Source organism: Oncorhynchus keta, chromosome 34, assembly GCF_023373465.1.
Source record: "Oncorhynchus keta strain PuntledgeMale-10-30-2019 chromosome 34, Oket_V2, whole genome shotgun sequence".
Lineage (NCBI taxonomy): Eukaryota > Metazoa > Chordata > Actinopteri > Salmoniformes > Salmonidae > Oncorhynchus > Oncorhynchus keta.
The window spans coordinates 37,817,759-37,831,414 of record NC_068454.1 but is presented as its reverse complement, the minus strand read 5'-3'; the positions used below and the strand labels follow the sequence as shown (position 1 = coordinate 37,831,414).

The following is a 13,656-nucleotide window of genomic DNA, read 5'->3' as shown; positions in this document are numbered from 1 at the left end:
TGCTAACCAAGGTTGCCAGGGGCACGGTGTTTCCTCCGACACATTGGTGCGGCTGGCTTCCGGTTGGATGCGCGCTGTGTTATGAAGCAGTGCGGCTTGGTTGGGTCGTGTATCGGAGGAGGCATGACTTTCAACCTTCATCTCTCCCGAGCCCGTACGGGAGTTGTAGCGATGAGACAAGATAGTAGCTACTAAAAACAATTGGATACCACGAAATTGGGGGGAAAAAAATGGGGTAAAAATTCAAATAAATAAATAAATAAATAAGAATGATGGAGGCCACTGGATTCTTCGGGACCTTCAATGCTGCAAAAATGTTTTGGTACCTTTCCCCAGATCTGTGCCTCGCTACAATCCTGTCTCAGCGTTCTACAGACAATTCCTTCAACCGCATGGCTTGGTTTTGGCTCTGACATGCACTGTCAACTGTGGAACCTATATAGACAGGCCTTTCAAAATCATGTCCAATCAATTGATTTTACCACAGGTGGACTCCAATCAAGTTGTAGAAACATCTCAAGGACAATCAATGGAAACAGGATGCATCTGAGCTCAATTTCGAGTCTGATAGCAAAGGGTCTGAATACTTATGTAAATAAGGTATTTCAGTTTTACATTTTTATACATTTTCAACAAAAAAAGGTGTGATGACCATGCTGTTGGCCTTGCAGTGGGTGGAGGAATTCATTAGTTACAGTCTCAAATATTTTATATTTTTTAAGAGAAAAAGGGCTGGCAGGTAGGATTTCGTTTTTCCCTGTCTCATGGACCAAACTCTAGTACAGTAGGTGGCGGTAATACACCATAACGTTGGATGCCAGCCACCGACAAAACCCCACCGAAGAAGAAGATGAAGCGCGTTCGTGTTTATTTTGATTGCTAGCATGCTGCTGGAAGTTAGCTAGCACAACAGAACCAATGCATGATTCTTGAAGCGATATATGGGTTGTTCAATGTAGAAAGTAACGTTATAATACGCTAAACTAATACGTATAAATACACGTTTTAAGATAATGTAAATAGCTCACTTTTTAGGAACAGTTCCAGTCGACTTGAATGAATGACATGCTGGAGTACTAACGTTAGCTAGCTAAATAAGCTCGCTATCTCCACTGAGCTTTTGTCATTTATTGTAAACTGTAGCCGTTACCTAGCCTAATTGTTTACTTGTGGATCGTGATGGCTGCAAACGAACTTCACAGAAGCTACCTAAGCTAACTAGCTATCTGTTAAAAGCGTAGCTTAGCTGCATATCTCGCTGCGTTCATCAGATGTCAACAATGCCATGGGCAATCAGCTGTTCAACACCGTCAACTGAATAATTTCTATCCACGCCCGTTTATCAACTGTGAGCTAAATCGATCAAAATGAGGATTCTACGGGCCTTGATGAGTAACGCCGCTTCAATGGGAAAGCATATTGATTACTACTCCAGGTTCTCCCCTTCTCCCCTCTCAATGAAACAGTTCTTGGACTTCGGTAAGTGTACTTGATTTTCAATGTCTTTAGCCAACTGTTGACTAGCTTTATTGAGATATGTGAAACATAGGCTTTGTATGGCTGCGTCACCTGTTTCATATCTTTCATCGAACTAACCAACAGTCATGTTTGTTCTGTTCCACATTCAGGGTCTGGTGAAAATGCATGCGAGAAAACATCATTTGCATTCCTCAGACAGGAGCTACCTGTGAGGTTGGCAAACATAATGAAGGAGATCAACTTGTTACCTGATAATCTGCTAAAGACTCCATCAGTCCGGTTGGTACAGAGTTGGTGAGTACTGTCAACGGACCCCCATCTAGCCTTGTGGAACCAGCCTGAATGCTGCTTTTACCATTCCATTCCATTGCATTTCACTTAAGTAAAGCAGGATGGTGAATGCAGAAATCAATTCCACCAGGCTGATTCCCATCTTCTCCTGTTATGCATTTTCATCAGGCCTATGAATAGCTTAACCAATGTATTTGGTTCATTTTCTCTTTTTTTAGGTACATGCAAAGTCTTCTAGACATTATTGAGTTCAAGGTGAAAGATGCCGATGATGAGAAAGTAACATATGAGTAAGATTATAATCCCGTTTCGTTATTCATGCTGACATATCACTGATATAAACGGGGCCCATTGTGGATCATAATTCCTTTTGGTGTCTGTCTTCACACAGTTTCACTGATGCTGTTATAAAGATCCGAAACCGTCACAATGACGTCATCCCGACAATGGCCCAGGGGGTTGTGGAGTACAAGGAGACCTATGGCACAGACCCCATCGTCAGCCAGAACGTTCAGTATTTCCTGGATCGCTTCTACATGAGCAGAATATCCATCAGGATGCTGCTTAACCAGCACAGTGAGCATGTCACCTGTTATAGCACCCACACTGACATCAAAAGCTACAGCATTGCTCAGAAGAGGAACATTTGAAATGGAAACTGTTTCTGGCAGTTTAAAGACATTCTGTTTTAAGGCGAAAAATAGCTTACAGCATACGACCAGAATATCTGAAACAAATTGACAAATAACGGGCGCAGAGCTGTCGAACTCGTTATATAAACATCTGTTAAATGTTAGTGGTGACGGTTTTGCACGTCTTCTATTTTAGCCCTGCTCTTTGGTGGGAAGGTGAGGGTAAACCCAGCGCATCCTAAACAGATTGGCAGTATTGATCCGCACTGCAGTGTTACTGAAGTAGTTAGGGGTAAGTGCTGCACAATTTTAAACAACTGAAATAGGCCTAAAATTGATGGCAACAATTTAGTATTACTTTCCTAACTGCTTTGCCTTTACCCCAGATGCGTATGAAAATGCAAGAAACCTATGTGATCGGTATTACATGAACTCTCCTGAGTTGGTACTGGAACAATTCCATGGTAAATGTTTGGTTTTCATTCCTGACTTATGCATAATAATAAACTTGGTGGACATTATGATATTAGACTGCATTTACATGTATTTTCTGAAATGATTGCATGACAGTTCCTACATTTTCCAATTGTCCCTACAGTGAAAGATGATGGAAAGCCAGTGACTGTAGTGTATGTGCCATCCCATCTCTACCACATGGTATTTGAACTTTTCAAGGTATGCCTTATTTTTTAAACTTCAAAATTCATGACTTATGAGCTTCCGTTTTTTAAGTTCTGAGAAAAAAATGTAACCTTAAATGTGGATTCAATCTCTCCAGAATGCCATGAGAGCCACCATGGAGTTGTATGGCGACTCTATGGACTATCCTCCTGTACATGCCCAGGTGGCCCTGGGGAGTGAAGACCTGACAGTCAAGGTACAACTACTCTGCAGTGCTGCTTCTCATTTGTCCTCTTATATGGCTAGAAAGACGCCATATCATATCAGGCTTATCAGTGCGTCTCTAGTCGATGCCATTTACTCTTCCAGGTGAGTGATCGCGGAGGAGGGGTCCCCCTGAGGAAGATTGAGAGGCTGTTCACCTACACCTACTCCACCGCCCCCCCGCCCAGCATGGACGGCCAACGCAGCCCTCTGGTGAGACTTTCCACTTTATAACAAGGAGCTCATAGTATTAATATTCATTACAGTATTGTAAGCATTCTCTTATCTGTTCTGTTATAGGCTGGATATGGGTACGGCCTGCCCATCTCTCGATTATATGCCAGATACTTCCAAGGTGATTTGAAGCTGTACTCTCTGGAGGGCTATGGCACCGATGCTGTGATATATATCCGGGTAAGTCACAAAAACGAGACGTTAAAAGCGCTGATATTTTTCAGAGTAACTTGAAACTCATTTCTCCCATTATACCCTCTACAATTGTGTGCAGGCATTGTCCACGGAGTCCATCGAGAGGCTTCCTGTTTACAACAAGTCAGTCTGGAAGCACTACAAGACCATGCACGAGGCAGACGACTGGTGTGTTCCAAGCAAGGAGCCCAAGGACATGACAACGTTCCGTAGTTTTTAGGCCTAGATGCCTCCTGGTTAGACTAGTGTCATTTGCTAGATGACTTACTGTACATGAATTGCTTTGTGTGAGTGACGCGATAGCTGTTCCACTGTGGGAAGCAATAGGTCAAAACCCTTTGCACCTTTACTGGTTGTATGGATACATAACTAGCGAAGTTCTAAGTTCTAGTGCCATACGTTTGTGGGAGTGTTGCTAATTTCAAAACGGACATGTTTATTATGTGAAAGGATTGATTGGTTTCTAGCATTTTGCTGAAAGGGGAAAAAGAGTGAATGTTGCTTGTTATTTATACTGAGTGTTCTCCACTGGCTGAAGATGTTTGTTATTAAAGTTGTGCAGCTACGAGGTCTTTTTCCATGTCCTCCGCTATCGCTGAAGGAATATTATTTTATCATCTCGACAGTATAGAAGTACATGTTTTCTTTGTCCTCCAGTGATACATCAGAAATAAAAATATAGTACTTGTTCTAACCGATGTGTTATCTGTCAAGTGTTGTGGAACTTCCATCTCATGATTGCGGAAACCATTAGACCTTCCAATAAAGCACAAAATACACCGATGTGAGAATTGGTTTATTTTATGCTGCTTAACATGCACCCATTCATGTTGACAAGACAGCAAGCTATTCAACAGATTTACTGTCATAGGCACACACACACCTTGTGTTCTCATGGACCCCACACCCTGTAGAATAATATTGCATGTCTTGGTACCATTTCAGCAACACGTCAAATTCTCCGGCTCAACAGGACCACAGAGGAGTACATCCATTCTCAAAACAGGCACAGTTGGGAACGGGTTATATATATAAACAGCATTTACGTTGTCGTTACTTGATTCTTTTGCTTTTAGCAAAGATGTTTTCATCCTAGTGGCTATTCTACTTAGTAGAAAAAGTATTATAAAATGATGAACCTTTAATTTGATTTTAAAAAAAAGTTATGCAGTTAATTGATATGTAGAAACGTTCATTTATACACCTAAAACCTTGTCACCCTTTTAAGCTTAAAAGATTGTATAGTACTTTTATCTCAACTGTACAAAGTTCCTGCAACAAAATATCTGTACATGGCTACAGGAAAGTTACGCTAGCAAAAATACACTATAAAACATGTAAAAAGTAGTACTGAACTCATTCCACTTGTTGTATGGGTAAATGTACACAAATCCTGCAATTACATATCTGGAAACTCAAAAAGGGATAAAATTACTGCTTCTATAGCTTTATAAAGGTTAAAAAAAACATGTTGGGTTTTGCCTTTGGTCATGTCCCCAACACTTGTCATTACAGTATCACTTTCACCCCCCCAATCTACCACAATGATGTGACACAGATACTGCTGGCGACAGGACTGTCAGCGTGTTTGATTTGATTATAAAGCAGAGCCAGCTCGTGTGTTCTTGTGAATAACCCAAAACTAGGAAAAGTATCAATAGCCAACGACAAATCGGGCTATTTTCAGATGATTCTTCCAATTGGCATGGTAAATCAACACTGGTGTGCTAACATTATTGTTACTGGTCATTATAAACTCACATGATGAGTGACTGCTTTAGTGCTCTCTTAGTAACTGCGGTGAACTGAGGTGGATGGCACTTACGTAGACCTATATGTGAAACAGAACAGATACAAGGGTCGTTGGATGTCCTGCCTCACTTGAGGGAGAATGTGTTGGGTTATGTTCAGTGAGAGAGAGAGAGAGTGGGTCACCTCTGGGGCAGCTCAGCAGACAGAGTCAGTGTTGGGAGGCAGTCTCCCGCTGCGCCGTGATTCCTTCTCCCTTTTCTCCCTCTGTTTCTCCATCTTCTCCTGGGCCTTCCTCATGTCCTTCAGCTTCTTCTTGATGGTGGCCCGGTCACTTTGGCTGGACACACCTAGAGCCTGAGGGGACAAACATCACTGGTCACATTTTAGAACACACCTCTATGAAATGTATATACACTTCGGACAATATCCTGTCGTTTTCCATATGTACCATTTTAGTGTAAGTCATTGTGGAATTCAGCCGGTTTATTTGGGGCTATAAGGTGGAAGTCTATGGCTTATAAACCTGACCGCTGCTGTAAATGGAAGCGCGTGCATTTGGATGATATGAAAAATCACTTCCATTGTACTTTCTTCCTTCTGACTGAAACTGTGTGGCCTACATATGAGTTCTGAACTGTGGTCTTGTTGCTTGTGATGCCCTCGTACCTTCAACTTGTCACTGTCCAGGTGCATGAGCTGATGGCCATCCACACCCTTGGCGGTGAACTCGGGCGTGTATTGATCCATGTTCATGCCCATCAACCAGTGACAGACTTGCTGATTGGTCCACTCGGAGACAGGGCGGTTCTGCCATTGATATTCCTTCCCCGTGGGCACTGGCTCGTCATCCAGGTCCTATGGAACGGCAAGAAACACATGACATCCCAAGAAAACGAACGAAAAAAACTCACCTACAGCACAGTATAATGGATGAAATAGCAAATTCATGTTTTAAGCACAATATCAAAACTCTACGGCACAGTGCAAAGCATTTGGTACATGCATTGCACATCCAGTGACTGAAATCACATTTAAAAAATGGGATAGGATAAGTAATCCTTCTCACCCCCCTTTAAGATTTAGATGCACTATTGTAAAGTGACTGTTCTACTGGATGTCATAAGGTGAATGCACCAATTTGTAAGTCGCTCTGGATAAGAGCGTCTGCTAAATGACTTAAATGTAATGTAAATGTAAAAAAAAAGCTGTGTCCAATGGTCCATTCAGAGTTTATCACAACTCTGTTAAGTGGAACAGGCCAGAACATGCGGCGGGAGCATGTCTGTTTAGTTCGACCTGGCATACGTCTGCTTGTTTGAGTATAGTAGGCAGGGCTTAGGTGTGTAGTGTTTATCAGAGTCAAATCCTAGCACTGAAACACCCAACAAGATAAGCCAAACAGTCATAAAACACAATTATACACACAATCCAGAACCATATGAAAAGGAATGTAAGACGAGCTCCACTAAACAGACACAGGAGCGGCACAGATGGCAGGGTTCCCCAACTGGCGGACGGCCTGCGGTGTGGTTGTATTTGGCCCCCAAACATATCTTTTGTTGTTGTTGTGAATTTTAAATTATCATTGTTGGACATAAAAGACTGTAAAAACACCAGGAAATCAGCTCCAAGTGATTTTTAATTTGGGAAATCTGTTCCCAAGTATCTCCACGCATATTAGAGAGACACGTAATCGTATACAAATGTAAGCAAGGTTTGAAATGATTCACGTTTTAGTCAAATGTGATTTCTGTTTGGGCTTCTACATATGATTTGTAATTATGTTCCGCCCCACCGACCATCCGCTCAAGTCAAACAAATTGTCTTGTCTTTACATTGTCTTGTGGCTGTATCTAGTTGATGATCCCTGTTCTAAGGTCGATGAGAAAAATGGAAGACCACTGGAGTAACTAAGTAGCCTCTACTGCTAGTTCAGCTGGTAGTAGCACAACAAGGACCCAAAGCTAAAGACACTTGATTTAACACCACACAGACAACTTCAGCACACACATGCAACTTCCTTCTCCGGTGGTCATTCACGACTCCATCATCACAGCCGCAAGGGGGGTAAACTCAAAAAGCATGCTTGAGACTGTCCCCTTTCAGAGAAATCTGAGAGCAGCACCATCCCGCACAGGGGTTTGTGGAACAAAGAGAGAGAGCACTCACCTCATTGGACGAGAAGACTAAAGTATGTGAGCGCCCAGGCAGATTGGGCTCTGCAACTAAGCCTGAGATGTCTGAACTGGGGCTGCCAAGGTTCGAATCATCTATGACTGACAAACTCTAGAGCAGTGGAACAAGGAGGAAACAAGGAAGAACGCATTAACTAGACAAACACATGGGTGGGTAAACAACAGTTCAGTGGCCTAAAGCTCAAGGGAGGAAGACGATCAGCAGTTGTACTGTAAACGTGGAAATTGAGGTTGAGAATTAAATAGGGATTATCATTGACATGATTTGGTCTATGGTGATATCAACACTGGGAATACTGTGTCAAAATGCATCTGCATCATAACAGACGGGAAGAAGAAGATATCAGGTCAATGATTTCACATTCATAAATCAAACTGGATTACCAACTGAGCTCAAGGCAAACATAACTCGACAGAATTGCTATCATGACAAAACGACTTCAACTACGACAATGTTGACACACAATTTCTATTGGTACAGTACTAACAGCAGCACTCGAAAAACCTTTGTGGTACTGTATCAAGAGTACGTTTTTCAATCATTTGTGATGAATTCCGAACTGATAATATTCATCATATCATGTGTGATATGAAAGGTACGGCGAGGAAGCATAAATGTGAAGTTAGATTTACAGTGCCTTCAGAAAGTAATCACACATTTTGTTGTGTCACAGCCTGAATTCAAATTCAACATTCTCACTCATCTTAGACAATACCTCATAAAAAAATATTTGCACATTTATTGAAAATTAAATGCAGAAATATCTCATTTACATAAGTATTCACACCCCTGAGTCAATACTTTGTAGAAGCACCTTTGGCATCACAGCTGTGAGTCGTTCTGCGTAAGTATCTAAGAGCTTTCCACACCCAGATTGTGCAACATTTGCCCATTTCTTCAAGCTCTGTCAAATTGGTTGCTGATCATTGCTAGACAACCATTTTCAGGTCTTGCCTTAGATGTAAGTAGAAGACAATCTACTTAACTAGGACACTCAGGTACATTCACAGTCTTCTTGGTAAGCAACTCCAGCGTAGATTTGACCTTGTGTTTTAGATTATTGTCCTGCTGAAAGGTGAATTCATCTCCCAGTGTCTGATGGAAAGCAGAATGAACCAGATTTTCCTCTATGATTTTACCTCTGCTTAGCGCCATTCCATTTATTTTTATCCTGAAAAACTCCCCAGTCCTTAACGATCACAAGCATACCCATAACATGATGAGGCCACCATTATGCTTGAAAATATGGATAGTGGTACTCAGTAATGTGTTGTATTGGATTTACCCCAAACATAACACTTTGTATTGAGGACAAAAAGTGAATTGCTTCGCCACATTTTTTACAGTATTACTTTAGTGATGTTGTTGCAAACAGGATGCATGTTTTGGAATATTTTTTATTCTGTACAGGATTCCTTCTTTTCACTCTGTCAATTAGGTTAATATTGTGGAGTAACTACAATGTTGTGGATCTATCCTCAGTTCTCTCCTATCCCAGCCATTAAACTCTGTAACTGTTTTAAAGTCACCATTGGCCTCATGGTTGAATCTGTGTTTGAAATTCACTGTTTGACTGAAGTGCCTTAGAGATAATTGTATGTGTGAGGTAGACATTCAAAAATCACGTTAAACACTATTATTGTACACAGACTAAGTCCATGCAACTTACTCTGTGACTTGTTAAGCACATTTTTACTCCGGAACCTAGGCTTGTCATAACAAAGGGGTTGAATACCTATTGACTCAAGACATCTTTTGTAAACATTTGGAAAAACATAATTCCACTTTGACATTCTGGTGTATTGGTGTGTAGACACAAACATCTAAATGTAAATCCATTTTAAATCCAGGCTGTAACACAACAAAACGAGGGGAAAAGTCAAGGGGTGTGAATACTTTCTGAGGGCACTGTAAGTGCTTGACACACTACCACAAAACCCAATTCCACTACAACACCACAAATCAATGTTGGGTTATTAGTACAATCTAGATGTGAAATGAACTATCACAACACTAAACTAGATGACTGGTTAGTTCTAATCTACCAGCTCTAAGACTGGGGTTGTAAAAAGGAAATCATACTGTACCAAATCTAACGAGCGACTGAATAAAGAGGACCAGGAGAGATTTGTCTGTTTAAAAGAAGAACGGTTGGAGAGATTGTCATGTCGTTCTCCATACTGTACACTGGGGTTGACACCCACCTCTAGCTGCCACGGGACCACACAGAGTAGAATTCCAGCCAGAGGAACCAGGGGAGGCCCTGTTTGTGGCACACATCGCCCACTCCCCACAGCCTTTGTGCTGTTGGCCTCCGTCTACTCCCCAGGCAGCCTGGTTGGGAATTACTCAGGCCTATTTGTGCAGATGCATATAATGGGGATAATTATCTGGTTGCTAAGCCATTGAAAATGCCAGTGAATCCTCCTCCTCTTGCTCTCAGATTAATGACGGGGTACCGTCTCAAATGGCACCCTGTTCCCTATATAGTGCACTACTTTTGACCAGGGCCCGTAGAGGAATAGGGTGCCATTTGGGACGCAACCACGGCCCCCATATGGTTCCACATGCGGCAGCAGGAGCAGCAGCAGTGCAACCCTGTTCTGCTCTCTTCCTGAATGGGAGGAGCTATAGGAGACAGAACAGCCACTCCACAGCAATGTCATCGTCACGCTCTGGGATAAACGTTACCGGCCGGCTGCTACACATCTCTTGACCGAATGTGGTATTTCCACGCAGAGCAAAAACCTGCTTTAAACAGTGGATTACTGACCAATGAATCACTGGCTTATTACTGGCCAACTCACCATGAAACGGTCAGGAAATGACTGAGAGGGGTCAGTTCAGTGACACAGGACTTCTTTTATTCCACTTAGTAGTAGCAAATTAAATGTAATTCGAATCCCGGCTATATTTTTCATTACAGTAAAATGTCCTAATGCAATCATTCCTTTATATGTTCTGCTTCCGTTTGTTTCTGAAGTGACTGAATATCTCTACCTCTTGGATAAAGATGTCTAGATGATGAGAGCTTTTTCGTTCTGTCTTTTGATGGAGTTGGCACTGTGTGTGTGTGTGTGTGCTCACTTTGTTCTTGCGGTCCTGGCTCTGCTCACTGCTGGTCTCAGTGGCTACGTATGGTAGGCTGCTGCTGGTGGACGAAGGCTCCTTGTCCCTATCTCGGTCCCCAAACCAGGAGAAAGGCATACAGGTGGGAATAGAGGTCATGGACTCAGAAGGGGACAAGTTTCCCCCAGATTCCTCCAGGAGCTCGGCAGAACCCCTGGACATTAGGAAAATAAAGACAAATAAAAGTCTCCAAGTTATATATTGTCCCTTTAATAGGAGAAAGGTCCTCTGCTAGCAGAGCTGTGAGTGTACTGTGGTGACGTATCTAGGATGTGGTGAAACAGTCAGCCTGGTAACATGACATGTGACATACCTGCTGTCCAGAGATGCTCGCATCGCCTCCTTGTCATGTTTCTTCCCTTTGCCACCAGACTTCCGAAGGCCACTGTTGGTTATTCAAAAGCTGTAGATTGTGCAGGGACTAACAGGACTGTCAAACTGGAAACTAATCTTTATTACAGGCACTTACCCAAAAATCGTCTTTTTGGGTTTTCCGACGGAAGAACTCTCATTTGTCTCATCTGTAACAGAGTCAATTTTTTTTTTTTACAAAGTAATGAACTGCCACAAGCAGAGAGCCAGTAAGAGGTGACAGTCAGTGGAGGTAGCAGCAACAACTTGTTTTATAAATGTACTGTGTAAACAGCATATTTTCGGTAGCAGATTAATGGCGGTACCTTTGAGCTCCTTGCCCTTCCCCTTGGACTCCCTCTTCTTGACGTTGCGAAGGAACCCTGAGGGGGAGTGTGGCGAGGGCGAAGAGGTGTCTTTCGGCGGGGACAGGGAAGGACTGCCCCCGCTTTCGACACTATCTCTCTGGGACGGGGGCAGGGAGGGGCTGCTGGAGAGCTTCAACTTGCTCCTCAAAGCCTCGGGGGTGTCGTCCCTCTGGCCGTTCCTAGGACAGCAGATTGGCCCGGGCAGGGACAGGCTCTCCTGGATGCACCTCTTCCTGCTGGCAGAGTCCTCCTCCTCCTCCTCCTCATTCTCCTGGAGGGGAAAAACAGTCAGCAGTGAATTGAGCAGACAAACAGTGGCTCGGAGATGGAACTGAAACATGTGAATATTGATATTGAAGCTGAGCTGACCTGTGAGTGGCAAGGGGACATGACGAGGTTCTCCTTCCGTTTGTTGCGAGACGGACGATTCCTTCTTGGGGCCAGTAGGCACTTGGCTTTATGTGCACTGGTGTCCAAGCGCTCAGTCTCCGGAACCAGCTCGCTCCAGTCTGTATCTGTGGAGGAGAGACAAAACAGCTCAGTAAACACAAAATAAGGCAAACTGTACCCTATTCTCAGACATACTGGTGTTTGGAGACAGTCACAGAGGCAGTCACAGAGGGAGTCACAGAGGGAGTCACAGAGGGAGTCACAGAGGGAGTCACAGAGGGAGTCACAGAGGGAGTCACGCTTTCCAGTGGTAGTAAATAATGGGTGGCTTCTATCCTGTTCGTCAAGTGTACGTTGGAGCCCTACCTAGCGCTAGAGAGTCCACTGACTGTGTGTTGATGAGAGGGCCTTCACTCCCCTGGCTGCTCCGTCTCCTCTCCACAGCAGAGTCCTGACCCGCCTGGGTCTCTTCACGGTCAGCAGGTGGACCGCTGCCCTCTAGGACCGCTATCTGAGGAGAGAACCACAGAATGGCCAGTCAACTTCTTCTCCACTCGGTCTGTTCTAATGTTGAAGTCTCTTTATTCCAATATGTCCCTCATACCCTGTCCTGCAGGCTTTCAAGCTGCTCCTTGTACCATCGATCCTTCTCGTCTAGAACTTTCCTCATCTCCTCCTCCTTCTTCACAAAGTCAATCTCCCTGGAAAGGAATCAGAGCATTAAACTTCAGAAATCATTCCACTGACGTATAAACATATTGTACTTTCTACACAACGTGACTCAGCATAGTGGAAGGAAGCCTTCGGCCTGGTCAACACAGAAACTTACTTAGATGAAGTAGCGACTTCTAAATAATGAAAAAATGCACGTCTAACTTAGTGAACTCAACTCGAACTGCTAAACCAACTGCAAAAATCACTGAAACTGATGACTCATGTCTCCCTCACTAGCTTTAAGCACCAGCTGTCAGAGCAGCTCACAGATCACTGCACCTGTACATAGTTCATCTGTAAACAGCCCATCCAACTACCTCATCCCCATACTGTATTTGTTTATTTATCTTGCTCCTTTGCACCCCAGTACCTCTACTTGCACATTCATCTTCTGCACATCTACCATTCCAGTGTTTAATTGCTATATTGTAATTACTTCGCCACCATGGCCTATTTCTTGCCTTTACCTCCCTTATCTTACCTCATTTGCACACACTGTATATATACACTTCTTTTTTCTGCTGTATGTTTGCTTACTCCATGTGTAACTCTGTGTTGTTGTATGTGTCGGACTGCTGTGCTTTATCTTGGCCAGGTCGCAATTGTAAATGAGAACTTGTTCTCAACTGGCTTACCTGGTTAAATAAAGGTGAAATAAAAAAACTCACTTCTGCTGGTAGTCTTTGAGCAGTTTCTTGGCCTTGTTGTATTTCTTGTCCAGCGTCCCGTACTGGCTCTGGGTCTCCGACAGTTGCTTGTTGACAGTTTTACACAGAGCCTGGGCCTCCAGCCAGTACTTCTCCAGCTTCAACATCTTCTCGTTATTCTCCTCAATCTTCCGCTCCAACTCAACCTCCATGGACTCCTTGGATGCTTTGTCCTCCTCAGACACCCTTAGCTGTGAAGGAAGAGTGAAAGGTATTTTTACTACCTAAACGTAAGGGCTTCTCATCTACTAGTACAATCAACATATTCAAATCATTACGGTCATTCAGGTGACTGACAGGCAGAGACAGACAGTGTGACTGATGACATTTATG

General features: G+C 43.2%; 2 protein-coding genes across 6 annotated transcripts in view; one reads left to right on the top strand and one right to left on the bottom strand.

The window, feature by feature from the left end:
- Positions 1 to 816: 816 nt before the first annotated feature.
- On the top strand, positions 817 to 4,410 carry LOC118367069 (pyruvate dehydrogenase (acetyl-transferring) kinase isozyme 1, mitochondrial-like). The gene is made up of 11 exons (XM_035750073.2): positions 817 to 1,479; positions 1,629 to 1,773; positions 1,989 to 2,060; positions 2,162 to 2,346; positions 2,599 to 2,694; positions 2,789 to 2,866; positions 3,001 to 3,077; positions 3,181 to 3,279; positions 3,393 to 3,500; positions 3,588 to 3,701; positions 3,796 to 4,410. Exons 1-11 carry the CDS (start codon positions 1,368 to 1,370, stop codon positions 3,934 to 3,936), a joined length of 1,227 nt encoding a protein of 408 aa, XP_035605966.1. The 5' UTR covers positions 817 to 1,367; the 3' UTR covers positions 3,937 to 4,410.
- Positions 4,411 to 4,499: 89 nt separating this feature from the next.
- The window catches only part of LOC118367068 (neurabin-1-like), a 45,389-nt gene continuing 36,232 nt past the window's right edge, over positions 4,500 to 13,656 (bottom strand). The window contains exons 9-20 of one of the 5 annotated variants that reach the window (XM_052493804.1): positions 13,285 to 13,514; positions 12,507 to 12,603; positions 12,269 to 12,413; positions 11,882 to 12,027; positions 11,471 to 11,783; positions 11,263 to 11,314; positions 11,107 to 11,178; positions 10,665 to 10,947; positions 7,638 to 7,754; positions 6,135 to 6,323; positions 5,652 to 5,822; positions 4,500 to 5,547 (exon numbers count right to left, since the gene is read on the bottom strand). In XM_052493804.1, coding sequence (XP_052349764.1) covers positions 5,664 to 5,822; positions 6,135 to 6,323; positions 7,638 to 7,754; positions 10,665 to 10,947; positions 11,107 to 11,178; positions 11,263 to 11,314; positions 11,471 to 11,783; positions 11,882 to 12,027; positions 12,269 to 12,413; positions 12,507 to 12,603; positions 13,285 to 13,514 — 1,803 coding nt within the window. In that variant the 3' untranslated portion in view covers positions 4,500 to 5,547; positions 5,652 to 5,663. Of the gene's footprint in view, positions 5,823 to 6,134; positions 6,324 to 7,637; positions 7,755 to 9,751; positions 9,797 to 10,664; positions 10,948 to 11,106; positions 11,179 to 11,262; positions 11,315 to 11,470; positions 11,784 to 11,881; positions 12,028 to 12,268; positions 12,414 to 12,506; positions 12,604 to 13,284; positions 13,515 to 13,656 lie in introns of all 5 variants that reach the window. The other 4 variants (XM_035750069.2, XM_052493803.1, XM_035750071.2 and 1 more) reach the window with 4 other exon arrangements.

Bases quoted from the DNA above. Each gene is read 5' to 3' on its own strand.
- LOC118367069 (XM_035750073.2), top strand. From the start codon at position 1,368: ATGAGGATTCTACGGGCCTTGATGAGTAACGCCGCTTCAATGGGAAAG. The intron at 2,347-2,598 runs GTGAGCATGTCA...CTTCTATTTTAG, and splicing joins GATGCTGCTTAACCAGCACA to CCCTGCTCTTTGGTGGGAAG. The intron at 3,078-3,180 runs GTATGCCTTATT...CAATCTCTCCAG, and splicing joins TGGTATTTGAACTTTTCAAG to AATGCCATGAGAGCCACCAT.